This window comes from Megalobrama amblycephala, linkage group LG23, assembly GCF_018812025.1.
Source record: "Megalobrama amblycephala isolate DHTTF-2021 linkage group LG23, ASM1881202v1, whole genome shotgun sequence".
Lineage (NCBI taxonomy): Eukaryota > Metazoa > Chordata > Actinopteri > Cypriniformes > Xenocyprididae > Megalobrama > Megalobrama amblycephala.
In genome coordinates, this window is record NC_063066.1 from 24,006,666 (window position 1) to 24,020,246 (window position 13,581).

The 13,581-nt window shown below is 45.0% G+C and overlaps 1 protein-coding gene across 1 annotated transcript; it reads right to left on the reverse strand.

The window, feature by feature from the left end:
- Positions 1-4,383: 4,383 nt before the first annotated feature.
- LOC125259335 (cytohesin 1 interacting protein) lies at positions 4,384-13,249 on the reverse strand. Its single transcript, XM_048176918.1, has 8 exons — positions 12,975-13,249; positions 12,613-12,662; positions 12,475-12,529; positions 12,284-12,386; positions 11,036-11,129; positions 8,557-8,623; positions 7,901-7,967; positions 4,384-6,768 (listed from the first exon to the last, which is right to left on the reverse strand). Exons 1-8 carry the CDS (start codon positions 13,149-13,151, stop codon positions 6,350-6,352), a joined length of 1,032 nt encoding a protein of 343 aa, XP_048032875.1. The 5' UTR covers positions 13,152-13,249; the 3' UTR covers positions 4,384-6,349.
- Between the last annotated feature and the right edge of the window lie 332 nt (positions 13,250-13,581).

A 13,581-nucleotide genomic window follows, 5' to 3' on the forward strand; every position in this document is an offset into this window, starting at 1 on the left:
TAAACACTAATGCTGCGCTTGGATCAACCATCTTGTTCTTGTGTGCACCCGTGACAGAACAAACCACCACTGCAAGATCCAGCAGCATGAGCTTCCGGATTCCTCCGCCAGCAATTGAGTCCATTCCAGTCCCGCATGCTCTCCCTGTCAGTCCTATGATGGCCAAGAGGACTGTCTTCACTTTTTATGTTTTGGCGGTCTTGCGTGCCTGGAGGATGCACTCAGAGCAGCCCGAGTCCGCTCCAGCCAGTGAGTTCGCTCCAGCCAGTGAGTCCGCTCCAGAGCCCGCTCCAGCCAGTGAGTCCGCTCCAGAGCCCGCTCCAGCCAGTGAGTCCGCTCCAGAGCCCGCTCCAGCCAGTGAGCCCGCTCCAGCCAGTGAGTCCACCCCTGAGCCCGCTCCAGCCAGTGAGTCCACTCCAGAGTCCACTCCAGAGTCCACTCCAGAGTCCACTCCAGAGTCCACTCCAGAGTCCGCTCCAGCCAGTGAGTCCGCTCGAGAGTCCGCTCCAGCCAGTGAGTCCGCTCGAGAACCCGCTCCAGCCAGTGAGTCCGCTCGAGAGCCCGCTCCAGCCAGTGAGTCCGCTCGAGAGCCCGCTCCAGCCAGTGAGTCCGCTCGAGAGCCCGCTCCAGCCAGTGAGTCCGCTCGAGAGCCCGCTCCAGCCAGTGAGCCCGCTCCAGCCAGTGAGTCCGCTCGAGAGTCCGCTCCAGCCAGTGAGTCCGCTCCAGAGCCCGCTCCAGCCAGTGAGCCCGCTCCAGCCAGTGAGTCCACTCCAGAGTCCACTCCAGAGTCCACTCCAGAGTCCACTCCAGAGTCCACTCCAGAGTCCGCTCCAGCCAGTGAGTCCGCTCGAGAGTCCGCTCCAGCCAGTGAGTCCGCTCGAGAGCCCGCTCCAGCCAGTGAGTCCGCTCGAGAGCCCGCTCCAGCCAGTGAGTCCGCTCGAGAGCCCGCTCCAGCCAGTGAGTCCGCTCGAGAGCCCGCTCCAGCCAGTGAGTCCGCTCGAGAGCCCGCTCCAGCCAGTGAGTCCGCTCGAGAGCCCGCTCCAGCCAGTGAGTCCGCTCGAGAGCCCGCTCCAGCCAGTGAGTCCGCTCGAGAGCCCGCTCCAGCCAGTGAGCCCGCTCCAGCCAGTGAGTCCACTCCAGAGTCCACTCCAGAGTCCACTCCAGAGTCCACTCCAGAGTCCACTCCAGAGTCCACTCCAGAGTCCACTCCAGCCAGTGAGTCCGCTCGAGAGTCCGCTCCAGCCAGTGAGTCCGCTCGAGAGCCCGCTCCAGCCAGTGAGTCCGCTCGAGAGCCCGCTCCAGCCAGTGAGTCCGCTCGAGAGCCCGCTCCAGCCAGTGAGTCCGCTCGAGAGCCCGCTCCAGCCAGTGAGTCCGCTCGAGAGCCCGCTCCAGCCAGTGAGCCCGCTCCAGCCAGTGAGTCCGCTCGAGAGTCCGCTCCAGCCAGTGAGTCCGCTCCAGAGCCCGCTCCAGCCAGTGAGCCCGCTCCAGCCAGTGAGTCCACTCCAGAGTCCACTCCAGAGTCCACTCCAGAGTCCACTCCAGAGTCCGCTCCAGCCAGTGAGTCCGCTCCAGAGTCCGCTCCAGCCAGTGAGTCCGCTCCAGAGTCCGCTCCAGCCAGTGAGTCCGCTCGAGAGCCCGCTCCAGCCAGTGAGTCCGCTCGAGAGCCCGCTCCAGCCAGTGAGTCCGCTCGAGAGCCTGCTCCAGCCAGTGAGTCCGCTCGAGAGCCCGCTCCAGCCAGTGAGTCCGCTCGAGAGCCCGCTCCAGCCAGTGAGTCCGCTCGAGAGCCCGCTCCAGCCAGTGAGTCCGCTCGAGAGCCCGCTCCAGCCAGTGAGCCCGCTCCAGCCAGTGAGTCCGCTCCAGCCAGTGAGTCCGCTCGAGAGTCCGCTCCAGCCAGTGAGTCCGCTCGAGAGCCCGCTCCAGCCAGTGAGTCCGCTCGAGAGCCCGCTCCAGCCAGTGAGTCCGCTCGAGAGCCCGCTCCAGCCAGTGAGTCCGCTCGAGAGCCCGCTCCAGCCAGTGAGTCCGCTCGAGAGCCCGCTCCAGCCAGTGAGCCCGCTCCAGCCAGTGAGTCCGCTCGAGAGTCCGCTCCAGCCAGTGAGTCCGCTCGAGAGCCCGCTCCAGCCAGTGAGTCCGCTCGAGAGCCCGCTCCAGCCAGTGAGTCCGCTCGAGAGCCCGCTCCAGCCAGTGAGCCCGCTCCAGCCAGTGAGCCCGCTCCAGCCAGTGAGCCCGCTCCAGCCAGTGAGCCCGCTCCAGCCAGTGAGCCCGCTCCAGAGTCCGCTCCAGCCAGTGAGTCCGCTCGAGAGCCCGCTCCAGCCAGTGAGTCCGCTCGAGAGCCCGCTCCAGCCAGTGAGCCCGCTCCAGCCAGTGAGCCCGCTCCAGCCAGTGAGCCCGCTCCTGCCAGTGAGCCCGCTCCTGCCAGTGAGCCCGCTCCAGCCAGTGAGTCCGCTCCAGAGTCCGCTCCAGAGTCCGCTCCAGAGTCCGCTCCAGAGTCCGCTCCAGAGTCCGCTCCAGAGTCCGCTCCAGAGTCCGCTCCAGCCAGTGAGTCCGCTTGAGAGCCCGCTCCAGCCAGTGAGCCCGCTCCAGCCAGTGAGCCCGCTCCAGCCAGTGAGCCCACTCCAGAGCCCGCTCCAGCCAGTGAGCCCACTCCAGAGCCCGCTCCAGCCAGTGAGCCCACTCCAGAGCCCGCTCCAGCCAGTGAGTCCACTCCAGAGCCCGCTCCAGCCAGTGAGTCCACTCCAGAGCCCGCTCCAGCCAGTGAGTCCACTCCAGAGCCCGCTCCAGCCAGTGAGTCCACTCCAGAGCCCGCTCCAGCCAGTGAGTCCACTCCAGAGCCCGCTCCAGCCAGTGAGTCCACTCCAGAGCCCGCTCCAGCCAGTGAGTCCACTCCAGAGCCCGCTCCAGCCAGTGAGTCCACTCCAGTTCCGCATGCTCTCCCTAGCAGTCCGGTGATGGCCCAGAGGGCTGTGCTCACTTTTTATGTTTTGGCTGTCCTGCGCGCGCTGTGGATGAACTCGAGTTCTATGGACTTTGGAGCAGCCTGCCCGCCAGAGGCCGCTGTCGTCCCAGAGCAGCCGGAGCAGCCTGCTGTCGTCCCAGAGCAGCCGGAGCAGCCTGCTGTCGTCCCAGAGCAGCCGGAGCAGCCTGCTGTCGTCCCAGAGCAGCCGGAGCAGCCTGCTGTCGTCCCAGAGCAGCCGGAGCAGCCTGCTGCCGTCCCAGAGCAGCCCGAGCAGCCTGAGCCCGCTGCCATCGCCGAGCTGCCCGCTCTCCCGCCATGCTGCCGCCGCCGCCCGGGTCGTCTGTCCTGCCGCCGCCGCCACCCAGACCTTCTGCCCTGCCTCCGCCGCCGCCCAGACCTTCTGCCTTGCCGCCACCGCTCAGACCTTCTGTCCTGCCGCCGTCATCCAAGCCTTCTGGTCTGCCGCCACTGCCCGGGCCGTCTGAGTCGCTGGAACCAGCCTGGTCGGTTCCTCCAGCGCCGCCCTGGCAATCAGCCAGGACTCCAGTCCTGCCAGTATCCGCCTGGTCAGTTCCTCCAGCACCACCCTGGCGTTCAGTGGAGCACCCGGGATCTGGCCCACCATCCCTCCCCCTGATCCTCCTCCAGTCCACCTCCCTCCTGAGTTGTTTGTTTTTTTGTTTTTTTTTGTTTTTTCGGATGGAGCGTCTGGTAGCCGCTCCTTTAAGGGGGGGTAATGTCACAATCACCTGTGAGAGTGCCCTTCAGCCACTAGAGGGTACTCCTTCCCGGACTCTCTGTTTCACCCATTTCATGGACTACATCTCCCATAACACACTCCCCGGACTAATCACTATTCATCATTGCACCCAGCTGTTGTATATTTTGTCATTAGTGTCTGTGTATTTAGTCTCTGTTGTTTCTGCCTTTGTTTGTGGTTTGTTGTATTTGTTACGTGCACTTTTGTACTCCTGGCTTGTTGTTTTTTGTGGACTGATATTTGGATTTTGACCCTTGCCTGTTCTCTGGACTACGATTTTGGATTGCCCAATAAACACTAATGCTGCGCTTGGATCTACCATCTTGTTCTTGTGTGCACCCGTGATATATATATATATATATATATATATATATATATATATATATATATATATATAATTTACACAAAATGTGTAAATGTTGGTGTGCTACAGGATTATTAAAGTATAACGTATGACCACTGGTGTTCACTAGAAATATGAGAGGTAAAATTCAAAGGCACTCAAGTGGTTCTACGTAATCTTTAGAAAAGTCTAAAGATTATAATAATAATAATAATAATAATAGAGTTAACCCTATTTATTAAAGACTTTTATCTTTAATCACTTAAGTGCCTTGGAATTTTCTGTTTATCATCAAAATATTATAACATGAGAGAACAAAGAACATGCAAATGTGTTAATTGATTTTAATATAAGCACTTGCTTACTGCAAAATAAACTAAATCTAGACTACATACTGTTCAAATCTAAACAAAATGGTAAAAGGAAACAAAAGAGAGAACAGAGAACAGAACTGTGCAAAGAGCAGAGTCTTTTTGTGTCAAGCACATACTTCCTGTATTGTATGCAGGTGACTAGCAGCAACTGCAAGACTATTTTTTTCCGGAGAATATACCCCCCACCCCCACCCACCCCACCCCCACCCCACCCCCCACACACACATACACATAGAGAGACAGACACTATGCTCATTAAAAAAGAAAAAAGAAAAGAATGAAACAGCAAGCACTGTTTTTCACATTCATGAACTTTTGAATATTATTAGTTTAAGTAAAACTGCCTGTTACAGGGATCACTCAAAAAAGCATGAAAAAAGTTGGTAAAGTAGCACCTCTAGCAGACCACATCCTGTTATGAATTTTTCTATACCTCTGTGGTTTGGAGCTCTGTCACTAATGTCATCGCAGCCTTTTCAAGTCAGCACTTAACTTTCAAATCCACTCACAGATCAGTCCTTTCTATGTTTAATGATTTTAATTTCTCATTTAAACGAATATGAGATCAGGATTAAAATACTTCTTAAAGAGTAGAAATGAAGAGCTATATATTCTATACATTTTCATAGATATTATCTAAAGTAAAGTGTTATAAATATGAGATTTTGAGCAAATTAAGTTTAGTTGTCCATTATTCAATTTAACCATAAATACAGAAATTAGATTGATAAGAATGCAGTTGAAGCTTTAACCTCAGCCCTAATCCTAAACATAAACCTACTGGAATGCTGTTCCAAGACCAACAAGTTGTCCTGCTAGGGAAAATCACAGTAAGCTTGCACATAATTAATTGTTATGGTTATTTGTCATTTAGCAGAGACTTGGGAAACAAACATATTTTACACAAACATTTTTGCACAGTCTCTGTAACATTCGGTTCTATGTTTCTCTAGTGGTAACGAAATCAGAGTAATGCAGAGTAAATGTCTGCAGTTGCCCCGTGTTGCCATGGGTTTTCTCCGGGTGCGGCAGTTTCCCCCACAATCTAGGGGCACACAGTATAGGTGGATTGGAGACACTAAATTGCATGTGTCTTTGTGTAACCACTGTGATAGTTGGTGAATCACCCTGGATGGATGGGCAGTCTGTGTCCCAAGACACTGGGTTAGGCACTAGCATCCCCACGACTACAGAGGAAAAGCGGTTTTGGAGAATGGATGGACCCTTGCAACGCAACATCCCCATTTAAATCAAAGGGTTCCTAGCATTCTGTGAGCATTCTGTGAGTACTGAATATACTTTCTCTTCAGCTTCTTGCTTCACCAAAACCTGAATAAGAGAACTGACATTAGAAGAAGGTGCTATATACCTACTATTGCAGTCCTTGCAGAAATACTAAAAATGTAACTTACGTTGTTAAGAACTGCAGTCTGACATATTTTGGAGAACAGCAAGGCAGATACTTAACACTAAGAACTTACTTGCCCTAACCACTGAGCAACCACACTTCAATTGCATGCTACAGCAGACATTGAGATCTTGATCAAGTGGGAAATAGGACACATTCATAAGCTTGCATGTCTTGCACCACTAAATTAGAGCAGTGGAAGCAAGGTGTAATATTCTCTCAATGCAGTTGCTTTTTAGCATACACTTTCCTAAGGTTTGGTTAATGCCAGTTGTTTATTTCAGTGCTGAATCTTTGGGAAGTCATAATGCTTTGGCCACTTGACAAAAAACTGACAAAAAAATATACAGAGATTGCCATCATGCAGTCTGTAATGCTCATGTGAGACTCAACTCCTGTTTTTATGATCACTTAAAGCAGGAAAGTCAAAAATGGAATGAACCTTCCACTGCCCAAGGTCCTTACAAAAAAATTAATCAGATCAACAGTCAGTGGCGGTATGAATGATTTTTCAGCTGCCCTCCTCTTCCTCTACGGAGTGATTCAGTCCAGGTATGAACTTCAAAAGGTGCTTGCGGACACTACCTCTTCTGCCTCTCCTTGGCAGGGTCCCAAACACGGTTGAAGATGAATTTTCCCAGCTTGGGGAGAGTGAACTGTTACTGCTGGTCAGGCTAATGCTGCGTGTTCTTGTCAGGGGTCGCAACGTGCCCCCCTCCAGCTGGAAGAAGCCGCCGTTTGGCTCAGTGGGGCTAAATGGACTTGAATCATCAAATACTGGTGACATGAAGGCGGCATCCTCACTATCATCTGTCATGATGCTGCGGCAACTGCTGTCACTGGAAAAACGCTGCCCAGAGAGGCCCATTGGAGATGAAAGAGATGTCACAGAGTCAACAGACAGATGCTGAGCACTCTCATTCAGATTACCTGGAACACAGACACAGATACCTGTAATCCTAATGGCCCTGAATCATTCAACATCTGCAAAAACATCAGCCTGTTGAGTAGCAACAATTGGACACAATGAGGGTTTCCTAAAAACTTTGTTAAAACAGCTTTTGCTAACAGCTTCATTACTCAAGATAAAACAGGGACTCTTGCACAACCATAAGAAAACATAGACCAATTATCATTGTGAAAACTACACCATAATAAGAACAAAGAGGACATACAATTTTAAACCTTTATTTCTGCAATATTTATGGAAATTTATGATTATTTTGTCTTGTGGGATATATGTAAATATATATTAAGCTGGTGTGCAAACTCAACTGTATAAATAAAAATTTAAAAACATTGTTTGCTTGAAATTTTAATTTAAAATGTTGCATTTAAAGATCTTAGGTCAAAAAAAAAAAAAAAATCATCCAAAAATGAAAATGAAGATATTTTTAATCAAATCTGAGCGACTTCTGTCCCTCCATTGACAGCTACGCAACTACCACTTTGACGCTCATAAAAGTTCATAAAGAGATCATAAAACTATGATGAATGTTTATATGTAAATAAAAGCCTAAATTAAATCTGTTCATCATATAAAGTGTTTGTGCCTTTTCAGAAAATTTGCAAAAAAACCACTCTAATTTTAAAATCTCTTTATGAAATTTTTGAAGTGTCAAAGTGGTAGTTGCGTAAACATTAAAAAGATATTCATTTGTGTTCCAAAGATGAACGCATGTCTTACAGGTTAGAAATTACATGAGAGTGAGTAATTAATTAATTAATAACAGCATTTTCATTTTTGGGTGAACTAAACATTTAAAATCATGAGAAACAAAAACTTCTGTTAAATAATGAGTGCACATGCAATGTAAACTTTTCAGTAAATGCTGAGCTTTGAGGGGGCTCAAGGATTGAACTCAATGGTGGAGAAATGTTAATTTGCCTGACATAAGCAGTGGAAAGCAGCAGCTTTGACTTTGCCCAGAGGAACTTGTTCTTGAATGAAAACGCTTTTCAGAACTTCCTATAAACCTCATTTAAAGCAAAATTAACTCTCTCAGGGAGATATATACGCCTTGAACAGTTTAGAAATGAAACTAAAGTGTGTTTTTCTCACCTCCAGTAAGACGCCTTTCCTGAAGCGTGAGAGATTGCAGTTCCACCCATTTCTCACGTAGAGTTTGCTGTGGCGAGGGAAAAAACAGAAACAAGATCAACATCAATGAATCATTCTGGTAAATGTGTATGTACAGTATGTCGATCAGCATTCATTTAGATGCCTCAGCATTCATGGTAACACATACACTACCCCTGTTGAAAAAAACAGTATATGCTGGTTAGGTATGTTTTGAAGCATGGCAGTTGGTTTGAGCTGGTATATGCTGGTCCTTAGTTGGTCATGAGCTGGTTTAAGCTGGTCCTGGGCTGGTTTTAAGATGGTCCTGAGTTGGAGCTAGTTGCTGAGGACCAGCTTAGGACCAGCACTTGACCACCTTAAGCTGGTTTAAGCTGGTCCTTAGTTGGTCCTTAGCTGGGCATGAGCTGGTTTATGACTAACTAAGGGCCAGCATTAACCAGCTCAAAAACCAGCTGCCATGCTTCAAAACATACCTAACCAGCATATGCTGTTTTTTTTCAACAGGCACATTATATATAATTCAGGCTGCCTGGGATTTCTCAGTTATGCACCGTATATTTCTGAAAGGTTTCAGCTCTTTAAGGGTACATGTGGTAAACACACACAAACACACAATAACATGCATAAATACACACCTTAAGGTAGCGCATCTTTTTCTCTAATTCAATTCTCTTCACAACATTCCCGCTGACTGTCTCCAACCTTCACACACACATACATACAGAAGACAAGAGAAAGACAGTGGTTCAGATTAATACATGATGGCCAAAGGGTCTTTTTTATGATTGTGTAATATACACATTTGTTTTAATTGTTGATTGCTAGGGTGTTCGGCTAACAAGTGCTTAGTCATATAAAGTTCTGGGTGGTTGCTAGGTGGTTACACATTGGCCCAATCAAAAGAGTCCTTGCCAAGTCCCTGTGATATTCTGATCTCTAGACATAGATCATGGTAGGGATCCACCAGCAGTTTTTAAGTTCTTAAATTGGAGTCAACAGTAGGGGATTTTTATTCATATTATTTATTTAAAATGAAATATTGTTTATTGAACAATAACATTTATGTGAACAATACTAACCATTATAAAAGTATAAGAAGTTTGTACAATAGGAAATAAACACAAGCAAACAATTACGTCAAAAATACAAAAGCAGCACTCTAGTTAGTACAGGATTTAAGTTAAATAAAAAATATAACATTATAAAACTTAACTTTGCCCTTAGCCAAATCGATTTGCTCTGGAACAAGTAACAGATTAATTACGGAACTTCAAACACAATATTCTAAAGATGGCTGCATGCTTGTTTCTCTTGCGCATATGCCTGTTTACCAGCAGAAACAAGCGGAGTGATACAAATTGTGAAACGGTTTCTGTGTGATATTAGTAGAATATGGCATGGCTGGAAAAGACTCTCAGCCAATCAGATTCGAGATCCAGAACTAACTGTGTATAAAAAAAAAATCCAAAAAAGTCCACACCACAACTATAAGGATAACTGCACAGAGAAACAATATAGTTGGAATCACTTTCAGAATTTTTTTTTTTTTTTTTTTCAGATGACAAACGTTAAATACTTTGAGAGCCAATCAGAATCCTTCTTGCTTTCAAAGCTCAAGCTTTTAAAGCTGCAGACAACAGACAACTCTTAATTAACTTAATTTTGGTTGCACCACTACCCAAAGGCAGAACTTAGCTAGAAAGTTGTGAGCTTTCCGTAAAGTAATGCGCAGTCGCATAATATATTTACAAAAAATAACAACTTTATTGAACAATTTCTTCTCTTCCCTGTCAGTCTTCTATGCTGTTGACGTAGTAAGAAAAGTGCAGCGCTTCTAGGTTCTATGTCAGAACGCTGGCTCAGTATTGGACGACGCTGTTCACATGAGCAGCACAATGCATACATGTGCTGCTGACGCAGGAGCCGGCCAATAATGAGTCGCCATTCTGATGTAGAACCCGGAAGTTCACCCAAAAATGAAAATTTGATGTTTATCTGCTTACCCCCAGGGCATCCAAGATGTAGGTGACTTTGTTTCTTCAGTAGAACACAAATTATGATTTTTAACTTGAACCGTTGCCGTCTGTCACTCTTATAATGCGAGTGAATGGTAACACAATTTATAAGAGTCAAAAAATATGCATAGACAAATCCAAATTGATCGCGCTCTGACAACGGAAGTAATGTCTAGCACTCATTGAAGTATATGCGCGAGACATCACTGCCGTTGTCAGAGTGCGATCAGACCTCACTAAGCGAATGCTGAACGCAGTTGGACATAGTGGTGTATTAGAGGTAAAAAATGATATGATTGTTCATTTTCTTGCATAAACCGATCGTTTCGTGTCTTAGGACATCGATGCGCCGCCATGAGCCACAGGGTTTAATTTGGATTTGTCTATGCATGTTTTTTGACTCTTATAAATTGTGTTACCATTCACTCGCATTATAAGACTGACAGACGGCAACGGTTCAAGTTAAAAATCATCATTTATGTTCTACTGAAGAAACAAAGTCACCTACATCTTGGATGCCCTGGGGGTAAGCAGATAAACATCAAATTTTCATTTTTGGGTGAACTATCCCTTTAAAATTGAAGGAAAATGATAGGGAAGAGATGAAATTGTTGAATAAAGTCATTATTTTTGTTTTGCTTTTGCACACAAAAAGTATTATTGTCGCATCATAACATCATAACAAGGTTGAACAACTGGTCTCATGGACTATTTTACCAATGTCTTTAGTACCTTTCTGGGACTTTAAATTTATTATGACATTGCATCAGAAACCTATCGGATTTCATCAAAAATATCTTAATTTGTGTTCCAAAGATAAAGGAAGGTCTTACGGGTTTGGAACAACATGACGGTGAGTAATTAATGACAGAAATTTCATTTTTGGGTGAACTAAACCTTTGAATCACCCTTTATGTCACAATTATACTGAGTTATAACTTAAGCACAGCTGGTACAAATGTTCCCAGTTCTAACTATGATTTTTGTTTTCCATTCCATTTTATCATCCATGAGTCTGATCACTCAGTAGCACACATCTTCTCAACACGCTGCATTATTTATGGTAGCACAAACATTTTGTTTCTGATATTATACTCACTTTAACATGTTAGTGGATTCTCGAATCAACTCAATGATATGCTGGTGGGTAGAACCCTCAATACTGACTCCATTTACTGACAATATGATGTCACCTATCAAAGAGAGAGAGAGATTTCAAAATTAGACTAACACTCATTACACAGAGCTGGCAATCATACCCCACACAAAATTTTCCATCTTTAATTTAACCTTCTTAATTGCTTGTTTAGAGGTGAAATGAGTAATGTTTTAATGCTGTTGTTGTTGTTTTAGCCATGCCATCTCCTGTCACAGCTGCCTTTCATTAGATTGATGTTTGTTTGTGACACTAGCAAAACCTTTTGTTTGTTTGTTTGTCTGTAAGATAGCACACAGAACAAGTGTTTGGGAAACTTGTCGTAATTTATGCAATTTTTATTTATTTTTTGTCGATACTAGCGGCACAGTTAAATTTACTTTCTTAGTTTACTCTGCACTGTTTTTATTTTATTGTTTGTTCGGTTTTGTTTCTGCACTATTGATTTGTATTTGTTATGTATTACTTGTTATACAAGTATATCCATTTGCACTGTTATGTCTATTTGCAACCTACTTTGATTTAATTATTATGCACAAGATGCAGACACAGATCAGCGTCTACTTCTTTACTGCTTTTTATGATTTGCCCACCGGTGATATGGAGATACTAAAACAGTAAAACCTAATAGAATAAAAACAGATTGAGATGCCTGCTAAGTGTTTCAAATGTAATGCACTCAAATTGCTACAATGCTCAGCGCTACAGCCTTTTGTGCAATGGGTGTAGTGAATTTAATGGTGCTATCAACACTTTTCATGATTAGTTAATCATCTGTAATTATAAAAACAAACCAGTTCTATATGTGTAATATGTGTCATATGCAAAGATCTTGCCCAATCACAACACTGGCCATACAGAGAGAAAACAGGGTAGAACATTTCTAAATTCTGATAGTTTTTGATGTACATATCTTATTAATATTATAAGTGGACCTCAGGAAACATAAAAAAGTGTAATCCATTGAAATAAAATTGACAGGCTGATTTAAGTGTTTTCCATTGAAAGAAACATGCTTAATGCTTGAGAAAGCATGAAATAACAGTCCATAAAGATCAAAGAGTGCAACACATATGCTGTGTTACAGATACATGTGGTCTAGGCTGGTGAGAAAATGCTATGTAAACAAGGTCAGTTCAAATGGGTGGAGTGAATAATACTCTGAGAAAAGGAAGTGGAAAACCTGCTCACCAGCAGTCAAACCTGCAGTTTCGGCTGCACTGCCATCCTGCACACTGCACACAAATGTACACATCTCCACCATACTGCTGTTCTTCACCTTCAGACCATATGTCTGCACAGAGAGACACACATCCCAAAGGACTGTTACTGAAAATATAATTTATGCCTGTTCTAAAAAATGCATCTGTATAAAAACATACCTGGACTTCAAATCCAAAGGCTTCATTGTCTTGTTTCTCCAATATAACCACTGTTCTGTGCAAAACAGGAGAAATGTGCATCAAATATTTGGATAAGACACATCAGATATTCACAGTAAATCAGTAAATCAGTCTTACCTCTGAGGATCAGTATAATCCACCAGAGATGTTGAGTGTGTTCTACGCAGCTGCAAAAGAACAATTCTCAGATTAATTTAATGTGATTATTCAGATTAATCTAAAATTATGTAAAACTGCAAGAATCCTGCGGGAATTGTTATTTTGCAGGAATGCATGTTACATTTGAACTAATAATATTTTTAACTGATTAATTAAAAAAAAAAAAAAAATCAAGTAATATTCATTTAGGATATCTTTACAAAATGGATTAGGACAGTTTATTATGTTAGATCCACAGTTGTTAAGTTATATAATTATAAACTCTCAGCATTCATGTTTCCATAAAAACAGATATTAGGATTGCATCTTAATTGTCCCACCTGACTGCGTGATAATGTCCCGCCTTTGATTTCTTCAGTATTCAAACTTTTGGCACTGTTGAAAGACCGTCGTCGCCACAGTATGCTTTTCTTCTTTTGAGAGCTGTCGATTATGTAGCTGTCCAGGCTGCTCAGCTGTTTTAAAGGTGCTTTACAGTTCTTATTGGATGTCATCATGCTTCTTTATTCATAGAACCACAGCACACAACTGCAGGCTTCAGTGTGACCTGTCTGTAGTATACACAGCGGATATACCCACGTCACGTGAGTATCAGGAACTAAAGACATCGAGAATCAGTGTGTGTCTTGTGGGGGGTGGGGGGGTGTTGACCATCTTTTATGGTTCCTTTTTTTCCCTCATCTATTCTTTCACTTTTTTCATTTTCATCTAATGTGCTGCAGAAATTGTGCATCTGCCTATTGTTGTTTCCTTTTTTAGTATTTTGCAGTAGTTTGAGTCTGAGAACAAATATGCATGAAGAGCCACAGTGTTGTCAAATCTCTTTCATCTGTTTCCACATCTGCACAGCTTTCACTTCTCTCCATCTCTCTGTGAACACTTGTTTTGTGGTCTACACAGAGGACTTTTCTGAAAGCTGGAATAGTG